Source organism: Crocuta crocuta, unplaced genomic scaffold (genome assembly GCF_008692635.1).
Source record: "Crocuta crocuta isolate KB4526 unplaced genomic scaffold, BGI_CrCroc_1.0 scaffold82, whole genome shotgun sequence".
Classification (NCBI taxonomy): Eukaryota; Metazoa; Chordata; class Mammalia; order Carnivora; family Hyaenidae; genus Crocuta; species Crocuta crocuta.
In genome coordinates, this window is record NW_027528352.1 from 195,556 (window position 1) to 219,104 (window position 23,549).

The following is a 23,549-nucleotide window of genomic DNA, read 5'->3' on the forward strand; positions in this document are numbered from 1 at the left end:
AAGTTTACTGCTTATTACCTATAAGTGATATTGGCTCCCGACCAACATTTCTTCTTAGGAACAGCTCTTAGGAAGACTGAAGCAGTCTATAGACAAAACATAGAGAGGAAATAAAGACTCTCTGAATGGGGAAGACAGGAGACATTCTCCCACATCCTCCAAATGCCTCTTTGATGGAGAAACAGGATGTGTTCCCCAAGGAGCTTATGAGATCGTCACCTCACGGGATGGCAGTGGCCAGGACCCGCTCTTTGGAGGGTTAGCCAGCAGGATTCAATCTGGGAATCCAAACAAACTTAGGAAAACAATAGGCAGGACCAGGAAGGAATGGAAATTATTTGTCTGTTTTTAATAGAATCCTGCCTTCAATTTGCAGCTTTGCTCTAGGAAGAAAAAAAAATCACAGTTTTCTTTAAAGTTACACATGAACAGTTTCTGGCTTCAAAAGATAGAGGTCAAAATAAACTCCATTTGTTGCTGGAGAACCATGTCCTTTTTGCAGGACACTGGGCCTCACTCAATTTAGGCTGCCTTGGGACAGGTGGCAAGTGTACAAAATAAAACTAGTTAGGTAAACTGACTCTGCACTGAGATCTCTCAGCTATTGAAGCAGTTACAAACCCCAAATAGGAATTAAGATGGACTTGTTTACACCAAACTCTGGGCTGATCTGATTTCTCTGTGGGGCCGTCCGTAGGAAGGCCTAGAAGTCTCGAGAACCAGCAGAACCTTCCACCCCCTTTCGTTACCAAGCCTCAGAGGGTCCACATGTCTGAAGAACACAGACATGTTTGTTAACCCAGAGGGCTTTGTTTTGGCAGAACATTTAGATGAGACTTTGCTCCAAAAAAAAAAAAAAAAGATATCTATTTACTTTCTAAGTGCTAGGTCCAGAAAGAAAGTACGGTGGGGTCAGACTGAATTGAGGGCTTCATCCTGGCAGATGAAGGAGGAACAAAGGGATTCCTTGTGGAAAGTTTTGGTTTTGACATTCAAACTATTTGTTCAGCAGAGTGGACAAGATCGTCAAAAAGTTCATTACAAAGAAGAGAAGGTTGAGGCATCCAGGTGGCCCGGTCAGTTAAGCATCTGACTTGGACTCAGGTCATGATCTTAGGGTTCGTGGGTTCAAGCCCCCCATCAGGCTCTTTCTGCTGTCAGCACAGAGCCTGCTTCAGATCTTCTCCCTTTCTCTCCACCATTCCCCCTTTCACACACTCTCGCTCAAAATAAACATTTAAAAAAGAGAGTCTTCCTTCTCAACAATCCCCTAGGTGCAAAAATATAAGACATACAGATGAAATTTAGCAAATTTTACAGACACCTCCACCCCCATCCTACACCTTTGTATCTCATGCACTTCGATGGGATGCAACAAGACATGGTAACTCTTTGGAAGAGCTTGGATGTCACACACAAAATCTCCTCTAAAAGGGCTAACATTTGAGGCCTGTTAATAAACTTCCACTGAGAAGACCCCTTTGAGGCCAGCATTCCAACTAACATCCCCTAGAGAATTTACTGAAGTCTAATCCCTCCCCTAGCAGATAAGCAAAGGCATACATTCAAGAATCCCGAGGGCAGCTGGGGTAGAGACTGCTCATAGTGTGGACCTCGGACCAGCAGCTGCAGCTTGTTAAAAGCAGATTCTGGGCCCCACCTTGGACTTGCTGAATCATAATTGTGGCAGGGAGGAGGGAGCAAATCTGCCTAACAATTTTTCATAGTGGGTCTTATGTATATCTAATTTTGAGATCGTAGGCAGTGGTCCAGCAGTCGGCGAAGTGGTCCACCCCTGAAGGACTTTGTAAGTGCAGGAAGGACCCAGCAGGACAGGAAGGAGAGAGTGGGTTCTTAGGACCCTGGAGTGAAAAGGGGGTTGGTCATTACCACCTGTGCCTTAGTATGAGGCCATAAAACCAATAAGGACACATTAACTTTGATCTTTGGTGGAAAACTAGACACTTCCTGCCATCCTTCTTGTTTTTCTTGTTGCAGTGCCAAGGAAGAGCAGGTCCAAGGGCCGGAGAACTAAACAAACCATCTCAGATAAGAGTGGGCTCTTAACTAGCCTCCTGTTTGGGCTTTATCTTGCCTTCACCCTCCAGCTGCCCATTCCATTGCTTGTGACCAACTAACAACCTCTCAGACACACACACACCAGTGTCTTCTCTCTTATCTCTTTCCTCTTTCCCTGGTGCACTCACTCAAGCTCAGCACTCACCGCCATAGATCATGGCCTGGCCCCCTACCCACTGCTGTGCTGTCATGCAGGGTCAAGCGTCATCCAAAAGTCAATGTTTACTGCTACCCTAGATGCCTCCATTTCAAATCAAATCAACCCAACAAGTGTTTCACTGGGCAATATAACCTGCCTCACTCCCTGGTTACATTCTACCTCTGTTCCTTCTGAAGATGTCAAACAGAAATAGACTTCTTCAAAGGTACATAAAACCTCTTTCACAACGTATGAGCTCCTTTGGCCTTAGTTGCTGGAATTTTTTAGTTTCTACACTGTTCGCTCAGAAAAAAAAAATTCCACTCATTTCTCCCTTCCCTATAACCCTCAACTGAGTTGACCTTAAGTCTTCACCCCACGCCCCAGGCAATGGTGATGACAATGGTAATGGCAGTTAAAACCTGTGGAGAGCTTAGCATGTGCCAGGCATTGAGTTAAGCATTTTATTCAATTCTATTTAATTTTCCTAGCCACCCTGTGAGGAAAGCACTATTATTTCCATCCTACTGATGGGAAAACTGGGGCTTCGAGGGGTTAAGTAACTTGCCCAAGATTAAAGAGATAATCAGCAGCAGAGCTGGAATTCTCACGGTTATTTATTTTTTAAATTTATTTTTGAGAGAGATAGAGTGCACAGTGTGTGCGCAAGTCGGGGAGGGGTAGAGAGCAAGGGAGACAGAATCCCAAGCAGTCTCCTTGCTGACTGAGCTAGATCTCTCAACAGTGAGATCATGACCTGAGCCAAAATCTAGAGTTTGGATGAGCCAAAATCTAGAGTTGATTGAGCCACCTAGGCACCCCCAGAGCTGGGATTCTAACCCCAGTCTATCTTGTATGTTTTTTGCTTTATTGGCTCTAAGAGAAAATACACGTGACAGTAGTTTTACCCTGTGAAGCACTATCCATAAGAAGCACATTCTTCTAAAGGCTCTCCTACTCTTTCTGGTTCTTTCCCCAGTCAACCCTATTCTCCCCTGGACAACTTGGCATTTTCTAAGTTTCTCTTTCAACACAACTTTCCAGTCCTGTTATGTGTCCTGAAGCTTCCTCTCACCCAACTTTCCTGTCCCACTGCAGCCACGAGACACACATCTCATGGGCTTTCTGTGGAAGAGGTTGTCATCCATTTGTCATTAATTTTTTTTACCTTCTTCATACAGGGTTCGTGAAGCCAGAGCAAGTTTCAACCTTGGATACACCTTGGAAGATTTCAATGGTCTCCGTGTCTAGGCTGCAAAGTAGACCGATGAAACCAGACTCTCTGGGGGTGGGGCCCAGGCAGCAACCCTTCTTGAGGTTCCCCAGGTGATTCCAAAGTGCAGTGAAGATTGTGAGCGCTGTCTCCCTGTTCTAATATTTTTTCAGGTACCTTATGATTACAAAAGCCTCCAGATAGCCCTTATATCTGTGTTTCTCCGGTATGCCTCCTGGGCCATCCTACATTTAGTGGATGCTTAATAAATGTTGCCTATCAAGGGACTGAGATTTTCACTGGGAGAGGGGGGTAATGGGGAGTATCTTGTCATAATTTTCCTTATAAAGAAGTCACCCTAAATTAGCCCCCTGAGATCATTTATTCTCCAAATCCTGCTGGGGTCCTGAAATAAGCCAGAAGGAATGTATTGTTTGAAGTCTGGGTTAAATTTCCTATATTCTTTTACTTTCTCTGTAACTGTAGGAACTATGGAACTCTTAGGAGGCGCTTTCTCTCAGCCTTGAAAGACCTGAGAAGTTCTGGGAGCATGTTCCTTGTAAGAAGTATCAATGAGTTCTAGAATAAAAAAAGTAGGTTTGATGTTCATTCTGAATATATCAGTATCTTAATGACCATGTTTATAGACCAGGTTTAGAGAACTTGGCTGTAAGATCTCACACTTCTTAGAGGCAGAGGAGAGACCCAAGATAGGTGGCTGTGGGGCCCCTGGATAGCTCAGTCAATAGCGCATAGGACTCTTGACAGTGATTGCAAGTCTCACATTGGGTGTAGAGATCACTTAAAAAAAATATGTGGCTGTGCTTGGCAGTAGAGTAAAACTGTCTTAGAGTTTTCTTTAGTCATATCAGGATAGAGTATAAAATTTTGGTAGGGATCTTTAAACTTAATCCATAGGTGAACATCTACTCAGCCCCCTCTCAAACGTCTCTACTTCACCTGAGTTCTTTCACTTTCTTTTCTGAAGTGAATGCATGGTTAAAAGAAAACCCAAATGCTACTTTTCCTGAAAGACCTTATTTTAACCACTCTCAAGTGGAGATTGTGAGTAGAAGCGTCTCGATTAGGGAAGAATCAGCTTCCTGAATAGGATGTCAAATCATGTGACGCCTTTCATCTCTTTTCCAGCATAAGAATTAAGCCCAGGTTTACCTCCAGCCGATGCACCTCAGAGAGAGAGAGAGGGAAGAGGATTTCCAACAGGATTAAATGATATGAATAGCTTTCAGGTTTCCACTGGGGGCAGCGCCAGAAGGGGGTGGGTGGCTGCTACAGCAGCTGCTCCAAGGAGAGAATAAAGGATTTGCTGGAGCTTTGTGTGACTCAGTGTATCTGCTGAGGATTGATCTGAGAGCCTTTCTTAGCCTCCTTTTGAGGGGAGGGAAAAGGCTTCTTTTCAAAGTCACATTATCTAGCAACAAAGCCTGGCCCAGGAGGGTGGTGTTTTGGGGATTGTACACTTCCCTGGGAGAGAGGTGGGCTCATAGCCTCCCTGAAGGAGGAGGCATGCAGGCTTCAACAGATGGGGCTGGAAGGTGGGAGGAGCTGGGGAGGTAAGCCCAGCTTCCCTGACAGTTCCCCAAACCTCTGACCTCAGCCTTCTCCGAGGTGGCTTGTGCTCCTGGCGGCTACCTCTCTGAGATCCTAAAGTGAAGGCTGTCTGTCCTGTAGGTGTCTGAAGGCTAGGGGCAGTGCATGGCATGCTGCTCTGAAAGATCACTCAGCTATTGCAATGGGCAGTTGCAAAATGGTACAGCCACTCTGGAAACAATTTGGTTCTTATAAATGTACCCTTACCAAATGGCCCAGCAAACTCACACTCTTAGGTATTTACCTAAGAGAAATGAAAACTCAAGTTCACGCCACAACCTGCACACAAATGTTTGTAACAGCTCTATTCATAATCACCAAAAACTGAAACAACCCAAAGATTTCTCGCCTGGGAATGGATAAACACACTGTGGTACATCCCTATAATGGAATACCGCTCAGCAATAAAAAAGGATCCAACTGTTGATACACAGAATAGCATGAATGAATCCCAGCTGCTTTATGTTAAGTGAAAGGAGTCAGACTCAAAAGGCTGGACACTGTATGGCTCCATCTCTCCCTGTAGCATTCTAGAAAAGGCAAAGCTCTAGGACATACAGAGAAGGGTTGAGTACAAAGGGGCAGCATGAGGAGGTGTGTAGGGCGATGGAATACTTGTATCTTGATGATGGTGCTGATTACGTGACTGTCTGCACTTATCAAAACCCACAGGAGTATGCCACGAAAGGAGTGAATTTTCCCATATGTATGTCAATAAAATAATTCCATAACAGTTATGTTATGAGAGGTGTGAAAAGAGGTTTTTAAACTCCCAGCCCTGTAGTGGCTTTCACTACTGATGGTAACCAGGAGGGCAGAATGCATTGTTCTAGATTTCCATCATATGCTTCTACAGTCGGTGAGCAGCTGACCCTACACCCTCGTTGCTTCCCAGAGGAGATCGCAGTAGGGCACAAGCAGTGCGTTTTCTTACTCTGAACCCAATTCCTTCCCCTCAGCTGAACACATTCTCAAGAAGAATGTATGGCTTTGGCATTCCTCCTTGAGCTCATTCTTTTAATACAGATTCACCTTTTGATCCTTCTTCAAATTTTTCATTGACAAAAGACAAGTTGTATTCTGTGTAGGACATGATTAAAGGAGCATTCAGGACCTCCACTTCCTGCCAAGGGAAAGCTCAAACTCTGCACTGATGCCAATGGGGTTGAGAGCCTCACTCCTCTAACTGCATTCAGGGACCAGCAGCCTTGGCATCACCTGGGAGCTTATGAGAAATGCCTCAGGCCTGCCCTAGGCAGATAGAATAAGCATCTGCCTTTTAACAAGACACTCAGGGATTCACATGCACATTAAAGTCCAAGAAGCCCTCTTTAGATTAAGGGTCCATCTTAATGACATAGTTTAGATCCCCATTAGCTGTTGCAGAAAGATGGGGACCTTTGGCCTCAGCCAACCCTGACTCTTAGCTCTACTGCTTTCTGGCTGTGTCCGCCATCTAGGTGATCAGTTATACAAGTATATAACCCTTTTGAGACACCTGGGTGGCTCAGTCAAGCATCGACTCTTGATTTCAGCAGGGGTTATGATCTCATGGTTCATGAATTGAAGCTCCACATTGGGCTCTGCACTGACAGTGCGAAGCCTGCTTGGGATTCTCTTTCTCTCCCTCTCTCTGCCCCTCTCCGGCTCATGCTGTCTCTGTCTTTCTTAAAATAAATAAACTTTAAAAAAGTATATAATCTTTGAACCTCAATGTTCTCATCTGTAAAATGGAGACATTAACGTCAACTTTATAGTGTTGCTGTGGGTTAAATTATGTAATATATGAAGGCAACACTACTGTACCATAGATTTACATATCTCAGTTCCCCAACCCACCTTGGTAATTGCCTACTTTTAGGATATGCTAGGTCAGTGGTCATCTGTTTGGTCCCTGAATAGCATCACCTGGGGGATTGTTAGAACTACAAATTCTAGGGTCCTACACCAGATTTACTAAATGGAAACTCTGTGGTAGACCATAGAAATCTGTGATTTAATAAGCACTCCCCCATCCCTGGTGATTATGATACATGCTAGTGAGACTTTATCAGGTAACAACAAAACCCTGCAATTTCACCCTTTTTTTGAAGACTTAGTATAAAAGAATTCATATTTAAGGAGGTTTGCTGGAAAGCTTTGGCTTCTAGGTTACCACATTTCAAACTCAGTATTGAAACACATTGGTGTGTGAAGACATGTCTGGTTTAGTCATGATGCATTTTGTCAGCAATTTGCAACTCATTCATTCAACAAATTCATTCAGCAACTAGTTCTACTGTTCCTGTTATGTGTTAGGCACTGCTCCAAGCTCTACTAATAGAATAAAACCTTAAGTGATGCAATCATGACCAGTAATTGGTTAATCAAAACTGCCATTTAAAGATGGCATAAAATATGACACACACAAATCATATAAATGGTTATTTACTTGCCCATCATTTGGTCTAAGAGAAAGTTCTTTAAGTGGCCAGTGTTGCACCCCATTTCATCTATAGCACCTCATTTATAATTTTCAGTTTTGGCTTCTTTAAATTGGAATGCAAGGTAAAAGACATTTGGGAAGCAATCTAAATGCAGAATACTTCTAGATTTTTCAGATCTTTCCCTTATTTTTCCTGAGGTTGTTTTTCTCACATTCATTCAACAAGAACATATTTTTAGCTACTCACGTTTATTCTCATCAAGTAATACTCAACTTAGTTTGCAAAGCAGCAGCATCTTTTTTAGCACTCATATTCTACCAGTTTATGTAACAGTAATAGTGAATTAAATGAAGTACTGCAATAACAAGTACAAAAGGTGTATACGGGTTTGGGAACCATCCAGACTGACCATTAGAGAGTATAACAACATCCCACCCCTCTTTGGAACAAGAATTAGTCCATTAGCTGCAAACATTCTCCATGCTGTGATGGTATTTATTAAAGAAGGAAGGAGGACATCCAGTAATTACATTTAAGTACATTATGGCTACAAGGTCTCTGTCATGACTGTCTTAGGAAAGGCTGCAGAGTCAAGATGATTCCTATAATAACGCCACCTTAACTTACATGTTTGTTAGGTTCCTTTCTCAAGTAGAGAAGGTTAAGATTGGTCACCCCAGGCTATGCTTAGCTGGCAATTGTCACTCATTTCATGCTTGCAAGCAATTTTTGTGGGTCTGTTTCCTTTAATACTCCCCCCATGGAAGCCATATCAGTTATCTATTGCCACAATAGTGCTGCATAACAAAATAGCTCCAGACTTACTGACTTAACAGACCAGTTGTTATTTCTCACCAGGCTGTGAATTGGCTGGAAGTTTCCACTGAAATGAGCCAGGCAGGCTGATCTCATATGGGCTTCTTGGTGTGTCCACTGTCAACTGATGGACGCTGCCTGGTTAAGGAAGCCCTCTTTTGGATCCACTCAGGTCTCCTCCACATAATCTCTCATTCTCCAGCAGATTAGCCTACCATGTCCCATGGCGATGGCAGAGTCTTGAAGCTTAAGAGGGTCTAGAAATGCACAAGATATCTGGAGGCCTAGGCTCTCTGCTGGCACACTGGCACTCAAGCTTCATTCTCTTAGCCAAAGCAAGTCTAGGAGTCCAGCACAGATTCAGGAGTCGGGGAAATAGGCCACACCTCTAGGTGGGTGGAGCTGCAACATCACATCCCAAAGGGGCCTTGGCTATGGGGTTGAGACAAAACGAGTTGAGGTGATTTTTGCAATTAATCAGGCATAGATGCAACTGTAATTATGAGAGCAGGAAAGGATAGATGAAGAAAGCTTGAGAAGTAAATTTAAACTCCCTAAATCTAAGCTTATAAGATTATTACTATTATGTGTGGAGTAGAGGTCTGTAAGAAATCAAGACATTTAAAAAAATATATATAGTCCAGTATTTTTGATATCAGATTAGCCATATTATCATTCTTGTAAAATTTACACTTTTGAGAATGCTAAATAGCTTATTTCATTCTTTATGTGCTCATAAAAGGCTTTTTATAAGTACTCTACCTTACAAAAAGAAGGGCTTATAGGCTAATAGTTTTACTTCTCAGAAAAAGTTTACTAAGTTTCATCAAAATCTACACATCTACCTAAGAGGGAAATTTATAAAATTGGGGGTGGGGGCCCCACTGTATTACTAACCTGAATAATCAAACAACCATATAAACTGGAAAATTAGTTAGCTCCAAAAAGCTGTGATATAAGGGCCCATATTGAGTTGATCTTTGGACAGGACGATTTGTGAATTTTTTTTTCTTTTAATAAGAACAATTAAATTGTTAGGAATTAATCTGTAATCAGTTGTTACACACAAGAACTTATTCAGTGACTTGATAAATAATTGCTAAGCAGTTATTAAAAAAAAAAAAACACCCACGGACACTTCAGTGGCTCAGTTAGTTAAGTGTTCAACTCTTCACTTCAGCTCAGGTCATGATCTCATGGTTCATGGGTTTGAGCCCCCATCCAGCTTTGGGTTGGTAGTGTGGAGCCTGTTTCAGCTTCTCTCTCTGCCCCTTTGCCACTTGTGCTTGCTCTACTCTGTCTCTCAAAATAAGTAAATAAACTTAAAAAAGAAAAACCAAAGCGACTGTACTAGATACTTAGGGCCATCTTTGGATTAAGCAAAACTTTCAGAAAGACAAATTCCTGCTTTACCCCTGTCCCCACCCCAATCTGCTTTCCCTGAAAAGGAAAAGCAAGTGTTTTTGTGTCATGCCCTCAATTTTTGGTGTCCATCATTCTCAGAAAACAGTTGTACTTCTCAGAATTCCATATATGTAAGATCCCAGTCTTCCAAATATCTATAAACATATACCCACACATATGTGGATATGTTTCATAACAAAATGCCAGGAAAAGCTTTGCTTAACCTGAGGGACTAGCTTGCTGGCTATACATGGGTAAAATTAATCTTTTAGCTGGCTGAGTTTTCTCAGTCACCTTGGCTGTCACCGAGCTCGGCGTCCAATTCTCAACTCAAGAAATTGTGCTCGATCTGCTTGTCTCCATTTATTATTTTTCCTCCCTGATCTTGGTCTTCTTCTATCTCTATTTTCCTAGGTCCCGATATTTGTCTATGTATGTAGTTTACGTGAAAGCCTCCTGAATATTTATAATAAATACATACTTGAGTAAATAACTGCGAGAAATTCCCATTATGATACTGAGCCCATGATGAGACAACCAAAACATAGATTTGACTAACCAATACTTCTGTTCAATGACACAGTATTGCAGCTCTTCCATGGAAAGAACATTTCAAAGCTTCTGCCTACCTACAGACTGTTTCTGTATTAGGTGTAGATTAGATGTTATCATGCATACAAATTGCCTGGGGATCTTGTGACATTGCAGGTTGTGGTTTGGAAGGTCTGGGGCAACCTGAGGGTCAAAATTTTTATCAAGATCCCCAATGATGTCAACGCTCCTGGTCCTCAGACATCATTCAGAATAGCAAGGGGCAGAGTATAATAACCAGCCAAGGTTGTGATGATCAACTGGGAAATTTAGACTTATTTGCTGCAGCGCTTTGGTAAATAGGTGTGTGATGGATCCTTGAGAAGTCGGTTCAGAAAGCAGATGGGTCCATGCTGTTTTCACCCCTGCATACCAGGCTCCGCTAAGCCTCAATCAGTGGCATCAATATCACATTTGTCTAAAACTGGCTCCTAGATTCTCTTTGCGGGTGTGGACCTGAATTCCCATCCCACCTGTTAATCTTGCCATGGGCTCAGAGACATGAGGTTCCTAGGAAATCACCTGGTTCAGCCTCTCATCCAGGATGGGGAATCTCCCTATCTCCTGCAACTGTCCAATGGTCCCAGAAGGCTGTGTTTGATTACCTTCAATGGCAGGGACTCACTATCTCTAAGGCAGCCTGTTGCATTAAGAAATCACTCCTGTAAAAACAAAGCTTGTCTTTCTGCTGAGTCAAAGTCAACTTTCTTGTAACCTCCACCCACTGAGCCTCGTCTGCCACTTGCAGCATTTCAAGTCTGCTCTTATTCAAGTCAGCCTTGCTAGTATTGCAGACAGCTGCTATGCCTCCCTTCTCCTCTCCTCCAATTAGACCCTCCTAAGTCCTTCAACTGCTGGGACGAAAGGTCAGCATTTTTAGACCTTTCCCCACTTTTTTCTGAACATGACCCAGTTGTCAACATGACTCTTCAAAATGGTGCCCAAAAGATACCCAAAATAATTGAAAGTGGGATCTTGAAGAGATATTTGGAGACCCACGTTCATAGGAGCATTATTCCCAATAGTCAAAATACAGAAACAACCCAGATGTCCACCAATGGAATAGATAAGCAAAATGTAGTATATACATACAATGAAATATTATTTAGCCTTACGAAGGAGGGAGATTCTGACACATGCCATGACATAGATGAACGGTGAGGACGCTATGCTAGATGAAATGACAGCCACAGAAAGACAAATGCTTTGACCACTTATATGAGGTTGCTAGAGTAGTCAAATTCATAGAAAGTAGAATGGTGGTTTCCAGGGGTTGGGAGAAGGGAGGAATGGGGAATTGTTTAAAGGGTACAGAGTTTCAGTTTGGGAGGATGAAAAAGTTCCAGAGATTGGTTTCGCAACAACGTGAATGTACTTAATATTGAACTGTACACTTAAAAATGGGTAAGATGGCAATTTTTAAACTTACCACAGTTTAAAAAACAATGATGCCCAGACCTTGTCAGAACACATCACTTGTGTTAAGGCTAATGTTAAGGGCTATGATTTTTCCTTGATTGCTGATCTCCTTCATTTATAGTAATGCAGCCTCAGAACGTGGCCCTAATATTTTTAGTAGCCATGTTGCACCATTAAGGCATATTACACATGTGGTCTCTTAAAACTCTCAGCTCTTTTTTACATGAATTACTGCCAAACTATCCTAAGATAATGTAATTGACTTCTCTAGTTGTTACCTGCCTTTGAAAAAAATATCACTGCTGTGGATGCAATAGCCATATTACGGAAACTAAACTTTCCTCTTCAGAGTTAATTTAAGTTTTCTATGCCTTAAATATATTTCCAAAAGAGAAAAGAATCTTTGATATGTTCTGAAATCATTTTGAAATGATGCTTATGAAAATCTGGGTATGTTATGACTAATATCTAAGGATCTAGAAGTTTATAGATAGTATTTTTGCCAGTATTTCTCCGCTCAAGCGAATGTTATTCTTGAGCCATCCTTGAGCACTCTTGGCATAAAAACAATAATAAAAACAACTACCTAAATTCCAAAGGAAAAACTAAACTGAAGCATTGTAAACCTCTACTTCTCGTGTTCTCCATAACTCCTAATTTAGAGGAAGGCATCAGCGAAGGAACCATTGGCTTGAGAACAGAAGTGTCAAACACAGACCTGGTCTTGTAATTTATTGAGAACCATTAACCCAAACATGAAATACTGTGATTGGAAACCCTGTGGCTTTTGCACCATTGGCAGGTGTAATCACCTTTCTTTGACTCTCACATTTATGGAAGTTTTGACATTTTCTTAGACAATTGAATATATTTAGCTCTCCTTTTCCCAAGTTCCAATAACTACCTTGGTTCTTTAAAAAAAAATTATTTTAGATCTGGAGGCAGATTTGGGTTTACATGTGTTTGCAAAAGCTGAATGCAAGCAAGATGAAAGGGTGCTCACAGAATGAATTGTATTGTGGTAGTTTCCACGTGCTACCTGCTTGTGAGAGTGTAATTTCCAAAGCCGTTTAGGAGATGAAAAGGTATGTAAGAGCTCAGTCATACTCGGCAATTATAGAAAATTGTTAGTTGCATTTATATCAGTCAACTGTACAAATGGACCAATTTGGGTTTTTAAAAAAATGCTATCCCAGAATATCTATGGGCCAAGGTGTTCAGGTGTCATTCACAGAACAGAAAACTCACTATGTGATCACCACCAAAAGGAGGGGGAATGAATCAATTATAAGTGTTTGAGAATGCCAATTTAACAGCAACTTATATCCATGATTTTTGATTTTCAAAAAGACCTGGGAGGGTCTTTTGTAAGAAAAGGATACATTTTGCAAGTAGAACCATTTCCTCCAGTAAACTATGAAAATGATAAAACTATATAACTGTGAAATGTCATACAGAATCTTTGGTTTTAATTCAAGGAGTAAAATGAGGAAATTAGTCCCATGGTTCCTGGATCTTGCATCTTGGTTTTTTTTTTTTCCCTGGTTTTTTTTTTATGACTTTCAATGACTGGCTGTCAAAGGGGCAATGGACGTGTAACTCTCTGTGTCCTGATAGCTTTCCACATAATGTTCGTGAGGGAGCACTGGGGCAGGATAGGCAAAATTATAAATACCTGAGCTGAAGGCCACACCAAAACAATGTTTTAAATGAAAGCTCATACAACATTTCTGTTGATAGTGCAGGAAATATATAGTTCTGGTTTCCAAAGAAAATTAATTCAGATCTCTTGTGTATGTAAAATGAAGCTTTGTAAAAAAAAAAAACTACTCAATTTAAGCTTAAATGTATAAACTTGTGGCCTGGTTATGGTTGCTGTGGGAGTTATAACTTTATCCTGAAATTTTTAATGTCCAGTTTGTGGCCCATTGGTTTGTTTTTCTCAGAACGTCTTGTGATGTGGAATAATGAGAATAATCCATGAAGGTGGTTGTATGTTCAGATGCTGTACTTCCTTGGGGAGTTGACAGGTGGTGATGTGGGAGAAGGAAAGAAAACTTATAGGACACATAAGCATTCTTCGGTTCTGCTAGAAAGGAACAGAAAGCTACCACCATCTGCTTTTCTATGGAAGAGGGTTCATGAACTTGCCGTAACTTCTCTGCAAGGTTCGAACAAGAAAAATGAAGATATTAGAAGTTTTTTTTTTTTTACATGTCCCTTTATATTTGGATCTTCCTCTTATTCAGTGGAAAGAGGAAAGGTATCAGAGAAACAAGGAATGTGGGAAAAGAAGTACCTTCCTTTTGTTCGCTGCTACAATCTACACTATCATCATCCCTTACAGGAATGCCTTTTACTCTGTAATGCCTAAGTCCAATGTTTTGGCATTAGCATCCTACACAATACTTGACATATCAATAACTATTTTCCTCAACATTTTATAGTGAAAATTTTCAAGCAGGGAAATTTGAAAGAATTTTATGTGAACACCAGCATGTCCCCATCTAGATCCTCTCATTAACTCTTCACTGTTTTTGCTTTAGCATATATCCAGCCAGACGGACATCCTCTATCCATCCATTAACCTCATTTAAAATTTTTTGTTTAAAGTTTATTTATTTGAGAGAGAGAGAGAGAGAGAGAGAGAGAATGCTTGCAAGTCAGGGACGGGCAGAAACAAGGTGAGAAAGAATCCTAAGCAGGCTCCTTGCTGTTATAGCACAGACCCCCAATGCAGCACTGGATCTCATGAGCCGTGAAATCATGACCTGAGCAGAAATCAAGAGTTGGAGGCTTTGGGCCTCCTGGGTGATTCAGTTGGTTAAGCGTCTGACTTCGGCTCAGGTTATGATCTCGCAGTTTTGTAGGTTTGAGCCCCACATCAGGCTCTGTGCTGACAGCTTCAGATGCTGTGTCTCCCTCTCTCTCTTTCTCTCTCAAGACTAAATAAACATTAAAGAAAAAAAAAGAGTCAGACGCTTAACCGACTGAGCCACCCAGGCACCCCAATCTCATTTTTAAAATGCATTTCCAAACTGGGGGCGCCTGGGTGGCTCAGTTGGTTAAGTGTCCTAACTTTGCCTCAGGTCATGATTTCAGCATTCATGAGTTCAGGTACTGCAACAGGTTTTCTGCTGTCAGCGTGGAGCCTGCTTCAGATCTTCAGTCTTCCTCTCTCTTTGCCCTCCCCTGCTTGCTCTTTTGCTCTCTAAAAAAGTAAAGTTAAAAAAAATGCATTTCCAAACTGCAAGTATTTTACTTCCCTCTATATACTGCAGCACTCATATATTAACTCAAGTTGAATATTATAATTGTCTCTTTTGAACATATACTGAGATGCACCAATCTTAAGTGCCCTAATGAATTTTGACAAATGCATACACCTGTGTAACCCAAACCCTTTCCATAATACAGAACATTATCCCTCCCTTGGAAGAAGCCTCAAACCCATCCCAGTTAATTCCATTTTTCCACTGACCTTTTCTTTTACCATAAATTAGTTTTGCCAGTCCTAGAACTTCATATAAATAGCTTCATACAGTTTGTAGTCTTCTGTGTCTGGCTTCTGTCATATTTTTGAGATCATCCATGTTGCTACATGTTAACGTAGTTCTCAAGTAATTTTGATTTGCTGATTTTTATCACCATGCTAAGGGATTTAAGTTGACCAAATACACTTACATACAATTACAGCTTGAGTGTCTTTTTTTTAAGATGATATTTTTAAGTTTATTTTAAGAGAGAGAGAAAGTGCATGGAGTAGAGAGAGGGACCGAGAGAGAATCCCAAGCAGGCTCACACCTTCGGCATACAGCATGGCATGGGGCTCAAATCCATAAACCATGAGATCATGACCTGAGTTGAAATCAAGAGTCGGATGCTTAACCGATTGAGCCACCCAGGTGCCCCTTGAATGTCTTATTAAGCCTTGGTGGGGGGAATTGTTCAGGACTGCTGTTTGTTGATGACTAGGTAAAATAGGTCAATGTTTGTGGGGAAAGTAAAATGAGGCATCTTTTTAAAATTAAAGATAACTAAGGATGGTTAGGATTTGAGCCCATGAGAGCACCCAGGCCAGACAGCCACTGACCACAAACCTCTCCCCTCCTTACAGGTGTAGGTGTAATGGCTAAACATGGCACTTTCCACAGGAACATTTTTCTGGAATGTTCACTCACTATACCCAAAGGCAGGATGTGACTTGGCCAAGGGGGAATCTGTGTGCTTGCGTTCTTTCCACAGTAGTTCCCCGTTCTTCAGAGAGGGAGGCTGAGAGTTGGCTGCGAGGAAGTGGAGGGCAAAACTTCCACTCGATGTCTGCTGCTGTAAACGTGACTGGCTTTTTGGGGGAGTACCAATTAGCTGGAAGAGTCCCAACAGAAAATTTTCAAAAGAATCCCCTCTAGCCCACAACTGTCTTCTCTAAACGTGGGTTCCCAAGCTCAGGAAGTGTGAGGGCCACTGTCCTCTTTGGCAGAGAATTTTATATTTATTAGTGAGTTCACATTCATGTTAGAGTTAATCAGAGAATGTCAACCCTTCAGAAATCTATGTGCTCTTTCTTATTAGTCAAGGGGGCTAAACTCAGCTGTGGCCTGGAGCTGACCCCCCCCCCCCCCACCGCCCCGGGGCTTACATGCAGTCCAGATTACTACCTGGAGGCACCTGAAACCTCAGGTAGCTCTTTTGGGTTAGCAGTTGGCTGGGTCTAAGCTCTTCAATTGGATCCAAACTCTTCAAGCCTCAGCCTCAGCCTCCTTCCAAAGGCCTGTGTGAGGGACCAGCCACGGGGCACAGAATTAAAACAGGTTCAGACATGGAGAACTCCAAGGAGTGTGCAGTTTAAGATCTCATCAGCCTTCATGAATTGTCCCCCCACCCCCAAACACACACACATAAGCAGTTTGCTTTTAAACCATTACTTAGCAGCCCAACGGGAAGTAGAGGAGACTGGTTTGTTTGGAAACTTTGGTGAGAAAAGTCTAAATGCATTACAATGGACCACTGAATGCCTTGCATTTAGAATGATTGCAATGACTGGGGCACATGAAAAATGCCCAAGTTACTACTGCCTATGCCAGCTGCAAATTTGTTTTGCTCTCGGATATGTCCCTTCTAAAATATGGATAATCTCGCCAATGATCATCAAGATGGGACATATTACCATTAAGAAGGTACCTTTCTTAGGAGTAGTTCCTGGGTGGTTAAAATGCCAAGATTGCTAAACCACCCTTAGTGGCTTTGAACCAATGTAAAGAGGTCAGCTGGGTGCTTTATTCCCCAGTGTTATGTGATCTGGAACCAAAATTATTGTCCATTTGGGCCACCCATTAAATGCAGTAAATAACCACAATTTACCCAACCTTTTACGCTCGCATAACTCATAGTATATTGAAAACTATTTTCCCTTGACCCATTACAGCCCCCCATGCCCCACAGCTCCAGAGAGCTCAAACCACGATCCTGCTCCGGAATAGTCACGCATTTCCGCAGAACTTGTAGGAGGCAAAACCTTGTCTATCCTTCGGTGGAAATCAAGCTGTTCCCTAAAGAGGTCCCCTCAAACGCAGCAGCAGGTCCGCTGTGAGAGGGGTTGGCAGAGGCTTTGTCCAACCCGCAGGTTTCCTTTGACCTTGGTTATGACCAGGAGTGTCGGTGTTAATTGCAGGCTCGCCTCAAGGTGGTAAATAGCATCGCTTTCCACTGCCACCCTAGAGAAGCTAAGTTCTGCGGCTGGGCGATGGCGGTGAGACCGACCCTTCCAGGCTCTCCTCTCGCCACCCAGAGAGCTGCTCGGAGGCCGCCTACAGGTGCAATCCCAGCACTGCGGCCTGGGCAGCGGGACCAGCCTGGTGTGAGCCCAGGCTCATCAGCATCTCCCTCAGCCCCTCCCCAAACCTGAGCGGACCCCAGCGTGTCCGTCGCCCTCCCCCACTCGGTTTCCCCTAGCCTCCGCCCTGGCACGGTTTGTAAAAGAAGCTGCCAGCCCTACGGGACTTCGCAGACTTGGATCTCGGAGGGGGTGGGGCGCGGCCGAGGCTTCCCCTAGAATCTGCGGCAAGCCTGGCTCCGGGAAAGTTTTTCGAAGTTCCCAGCAGCGCCTGCCCCNGGCCCCGACGGGCCGACACAGGCGCCCGACCCGAGGCGTTCGAGGGGGCTTCCAGCTATCTACAGGGCCCTGCGCGGCCCTGAGCAACGGGCCCTAGCAAGTTCCTCGCCGCACCCTGTCCCCCTTCCCGCCTGGCCCAAAGCTCCCGAGGGCGGGGGTCTGCGTTGGGCCCTGCGAAGTCTGGGCGGTAGAGCGCGTCGCTGAGCCCCCCAGCCCCTTCCAAGTTCCTCCCAGAACTCCCCCTCCCCATCAACTGGAGGAAAGGGGCGTGTCCTTTGTACGACACGCCCCTCATGAATATTAATAAGCGCGCATGCGCCGGCCCCGCGCGCAGGGTAGAGGTGGCCAGCCCGGGCCGCTGCTCCCAGACGGGCTCTCCGAGTCCCTCTCCGAGAGCCGGGCGGGCACGCGTCATTGTGTTACCTGCGGCCGACCCGCGAGCTGGGCTCGGGTTTTTTTTTTTTCCCTCCCCTCCCTCTCTCATTTCTAAGCAGCTGATCTGAAAGGGAATAAAAGGCTGCGCATAATCATAATAATAAAAGAAGGGGAGCGCGAGAGAAGGAAAGAAAGCCGGGAGGTGGAAGAGGAGGGGGTGCGCCTCAAAGAAGCGATCAGAATAATAAAAGGAGGCTGGGCCCTTTGCCTTCTGGAACGCGCCGCTCTTGAAAGAGCTTTTGAAAAGTGGTGTTGTTTTCCAGTCGTGCATGCTCCAATCCGCGGAGTATATTAGAGCCGGGACGCGGCGGCCGCAGGGGCAGCGGCGACGGCAGCACCGGTCGGAGCACCAGCGCGAGCAGCAGCGTCGGCAGCGGCNGCCTAGGCAGGAGCCCGCTGGGCCTCCCTCCCGGCCCGCCCTCTCCTTTCCCTCGCAGCGCTTTGGACGCCTGCGGTTGAGCGTCTGGAACGGGCTCGGGAGCCCTCGGGCGTTCGGCTTCCCCGCCTGGGCCGGGAGCCCGAGAGGCTGCACCGGGGTCTGGGGGAGCCCCCGGCCTCCTAAATGTATTCTCCCGGCGGGCCAGGGGCTGTGTCCTCACCGNTATTTTCACTTGGCGCTGAGGGTTCGTCCGGGCGGGCGGGGAGGGAGTCGCTACTTCCACCCTCGAAGAAAACAACTTTCCCCTGCGCTGACCTCCCTCCCTCCCTCGCCGGCAGGTGTGCGGGGCCTCCGGCCAGTTCGAGTTGGAGATCCTGTCCATGCAGAACGTGAACGGGGAGCTGCAGAACGGGAACTGCTGCGGCGGCGTCCGGAACCCGGGGGACCGCAAATGCTCCCACGACGAGTGTGACACGTACTTCAAAGTGTGCCTCAAGGAGTATCAGTCCCGCGTCACGGCCGGGGGGCCCTGCAGCTTCGGCTCGGGCTCCACGCCTGTCATCGGGGGCAACACCTTCAATCTCAAGGCCAGTCGTGGCAACGAACGCAACCGCATCGTGCTGCCTTTCAGTTTCGCGTGGCCGGTGAGTGCGCGACGCGGTGCGGGAGGCCCGCCGCGGTCCGCACCCGCGCCGCTCTCTTGTGAGAGGGATTTAAAGGACCTTGGCTTGAGACTCCGAGTTAACTGGGAAAGTCTGGTGGGGTGGGGTGTTGGGCAGCCGAGATCTTATAGTCCGATCTCAGCAGGCCCTTTCTTCGTGGCGTTTTGCTAAGCGCACAAAGGTGGGGAGCCCAGAGGGGTTTGTGGGGCAAAGCGCCCAGGAAGGCCGGTTTAAACTTGCAACTTGAAGGCCCTAGAGTGACCCCGCCCGGAGCCAGGAGGTCATTATAGATGATCTTTGCGTAACCAATTAAACCTGATGCGCCATAGAAGGCGACGCGGCACAGTGCTGGCCTTCGAACGCCGTCCGAATCCGCACCCTCCACTTTCTCGTGAGCGGCCGGGAGGGCGGGCGTGGCCTTCCNCTTGGTTGGAGCTGTGAACCCGAGAGCCTCCGCCCCCTGCCGGCCCCTTCCTGCCCTCGCCCCCGCGCGGTGTAGCCCTTGTGGCCTCACTTCCAGCGGTTCCCGGGCTCTGGAACCAGCTGTGTTTGCAAACTTCCCCGGGAAGGGCGGGGGTGCGCCCTCGTCCGGCGGGCGCCCGGCCCCCACTAGCCTCCGGGGGCGTGTCAAGGCCTGGAGGTGGGGGGGCCTGCTAGGGGCGGCCACTGAGAGTGCAAGTGCGTGGACCCCCGCCCGGGTGCCGCTCGGCCGGCTGGCCGGCTCTGCAACGAGGCCCTTGCAACATCCCAAACTGGGTAGAAGGAAGAGGAGTGTGATTGCAGAAGGAGAGGAAAGGGGAAAATTCTCGTGCCCTCTGCTCAGCTCCTGCTGTCCGGGAGGCGTGGCTCAACGCCAGGACTGGGGCTTGGCCCAGTTTGTGACGGTGGGCGGTTTAGTGGGGGTGGGGGGGAGAGAGGCTCAGTGCTCGGGGGGAATACTCTCCACCACGTGCTCTCTTGGGGTGCACTCTGCTGCCTCCTACCCGCAGGCTCCGGCTGTGATTCGCATCCCCGGGAGGGGAGCGAAGGGGAGGGTACCTTGGTGTGTCCGTGTTGTGTGTGTGTGTGTGTGTGTGTATCTTGGGGTGGCTCTCAAGGCCCATATTTACTGGAGCTGGTGTTATAAAGTGCCCTCTGCCATGGGCAAGATAAGACAGTTATCAGAAACATGCCATTAAAAGGGTCTTATAAAAACCTGTGGTATGTGGTGTTCTCTGAGAATGGAGGGCTGTGTCTGTTGTGGGATTTCAATTTTACAAAGACTGTTTATCTTGTTTGTTAATCCCCTACTAGGGAGAACTTTAAAGAGGCTGGCCATTTTTTAATCTGACTGGGCCTGAGAGTTAACTGTGAATACTGACTGCCCTTGAACTTGTGTTTGGAGTTTAGGGGGAAGGGGCTTGCAGGTGGTTCCACCCTCCTGAGGATCAGTCTGGAGCCCCTTGCTTTTCACAAGACCATAAAAGGAATCTTATTAGTGATGTGGAAAAGCCGCAGGCCTGGCTGAGGCTCACTTTGGAGAGTAGGGTCAGAGAATTGCTTGGATGAGAACAGGGAGACTTGCTCCCCACCGGCTGGCTCTGGAAAGTGACCTAGAAGGTGTGTGTCTGTCCCCATTTGACACTTGGCAGAGCCCTAGATAGGGAATGAGCAGGAAGCGGTGTGTGGGGCAGGGAGACGATTGATTTGCTGGTGCTCTTCTGTGGTTTCAGGGCCCACGGGTCACCAACCATGAAATAGACTCGGCTTTTCTAGAATGGGGAGACCGCTGGGGCTCCACTGAGTGTGGTTCTTTTGAAGTTGGGCCAAGTGCGTGTATCACTCATAAATGAGTCTCCACCCTGCCCCCCCTCAAAGGCCTGGCTTGCTGTGAAACATAAGCTTTACTTCCCAAGAGTAAGTGGAGTTTAGGTGTATTGTTTTAGTTTATTTTCCCGAGTGTGATTGGAGAAACACCACACTCTGTAACTTTCAAGAATGATTCCAGGGTGAGTGTTAACTGAAGGGAAAGCACTTAGGTATTGACGTAGTTAGTGCAGCTTCATTCAGTTTGGCAATTAAACATTAATAAGCATGTCTATCTAGAACTGACTTTCTTGAATAGGTAAAAACTAAACTTAAATTCGAGATGGAAAGACCATATGGTCTTTAAAAAAAAAAAAAAAAAGAACAAAACTGCCTTGGACTCCTAGCCACTTGAGCCCCTGACCCTACCCTTAGTTACTATCCACATGGGTCCTCCCAAACGAGCGGACAGTGGAAGAATCCTGGTTCGTGGTGCACAGTAGGTCAGTTTAGAAGGTGGTGTAATTCCTGTCTTTTGTAAGGGATTGTGACCCCAATCAAATAACTGTTCGTGCTCTAGAGAGGAAGAAGAGGAAATAATTCGGTCACATTTGAAATCTAGTCCACATTCCAGTGTGCACGTGGGAGGCTCTGTAGAGGTGGGCCTGCCCATCGGGTAGTATCTGATTATGTCCCACTTGATGACTGCTGTCCCAGCTCCAGTCCTGTGGTTCTCATTGGTGACTTCAAATCCCCATACCAGTGCTGCTTCAGTTGACTTGAAGCAACTGGCCTGATTTATGACCCTCCAATCAGGGGGACCCAGTGATAGAACATACATTATGGAAGGTAATTGGGCTCAATGGGAAGTGATTTGGGAATAACCATTTATAAATCACTGAAATGGTTAAGTTACACCTCCCCAAATTAGTGCTCAATTCCAGTAGTACCTGCTTATTAAGAATACAATAGTGTAGTTACTACTACCCAGCCCCAAAAGCTTTTTAGGAACTCCAGAACCCCAGTTCACTGTATTGATCCATTGCATGCTCTGCAGTGAAACGAATCTAGAGAAACTTTGTGGGAAGTGGTTGAGGTGTCTGATCCCTTGGCCTCCTATTTAAATCCCATTGGCAATGATAAAAGGCTTGCTGGGAGCAGCTGAATTTTTCAGGAATATCCAATGAAGTGTGTTTCTTGCATACCAGAGTGATGCCAACTTTGGCCCCCTTTGCACTTAAGGCCCAATTGAGCAACTGCCAGGGGTTTGGGCAAATCAGATGCCACAAGGTTAATCACAGAATGTAATTGACATGTCCTTGCCTTAATGCCATCTGCCGTATTTCCTGGTCCCTGAGCCTCTGCAGGTATGGCGTGGACACGCAGAGGCTGGAAAAATGGGGTTCTCATTTGAACTGGCTCCTTTCTGCAGCCAGTATGTGCAACCCATGTGGCCATATCATGCATGCATGCATGCAAACACACGTGAGTGAAAGGGCTCAGAGCAAGGGATTTCCTTATGTGGAGAAAACCTCTTCTGCCCCCAGACACCTATGTCCAATTAAAGTGATGAAATGACAGGTCTGCATTGCAAAACCAGGCTTGGGGGAAAGTCGAGCTGCACTCACTTTGTGCTAAGTGTCTGCAGAGTGGCTGATCCCCAAATGAAATCCCTCTGCAAGGTACTTGGTTTTTAATTTTTTTTTTCTCCTCTAGATGTAAACTTCTGTGTTTTCTTGCTCCTTGTTGTCTTGTTTCTTAGCAACTTATTCAAACCTCCAGTACTTATAGAAGTTTGCAGCCCACCAACTCCACACCCATAATTCTACAAGGACTCCAAACATTTGTAGAGAACAGTGAAGCTTTTGGCATCAAGGTTCTTGGGGAGCTGGATGGGTAAGGAGGATTGGCAGCAGTCACTTACAGGCACGTCCCCTCTCTGGAAACCAGTGATCTGAACGCTGCCTAAAATCTTTATAGTGAAGAGTGGTAAGGGACTCTTTGGATAGAAGGCATATGGAAGGTTTAGCACAGAGGAAGAAATGTTATTCATAAAAAAAGTGAAGCCAAGGCAACAAGGAGTCTTCGTGTTCCCAATTTGAAAACAAGAATGCAAACAGAGGCCTTGGCTGGGTTCATAGCAGCCACCAGCCCATTGGAAAGGGCCAGAACTTGGTTCCAATGTCAGGCTTTTCAAGATTAGTTACAATGTAAGAATGCATAATATCTGGATGTGCATACAATTAGCATGATAATCCATAAAGGCAAATGTTCCTAAGCATTCCCCCTTAGTACACTTCTTATAAGCATGTTCCTTCTCCCCACCTGTTAACCCTGTAGGTTAGGTTCTGAGCTGATAGAAGTGACACTTGGTTCCAGCTTTTAAATATACTTAAAAAAAAAAAAAAAACTAGAACCGAATAAGCTGAACCAATTTTTCAACTTTAGGAAGATGTAGTAGGATGTGATGATTCTCAT

The 23,549-nt window shown here is 45.2% G+C and overlaps 1 protein-coding gene across 1 annotated transcript in view; it reads left to right on the forward strand.

Moving 5' to 3' along the window:
* Positions 1 to 18,123: 18,123 nt before the first annotated feature.
* The window catches only part of JAG1 (jagged canonical Notch ligand 1), a 35,464-nt gene continuing 30,038 nt past the window's right edge, over positions 18,124 to 23,549 (forward strand). The window contains exons 1-3 of the mRNA XM_077753746.1: positions 18,124 to 18,261; positions 18,509 to 18,868; positions 18,963 to 19,268. Coding sequence (XP_077609872.1) covers positions 18,124 to 18,261; positions 18,509 to 18,868; positions 18,963 to 19,268 — 804 coding nt within the window. The remainder of the gene's footprint in view (positions 18,262 to 18,508; positions 18,869 to 18,962; positions 19,269 to 23,549) is intronic.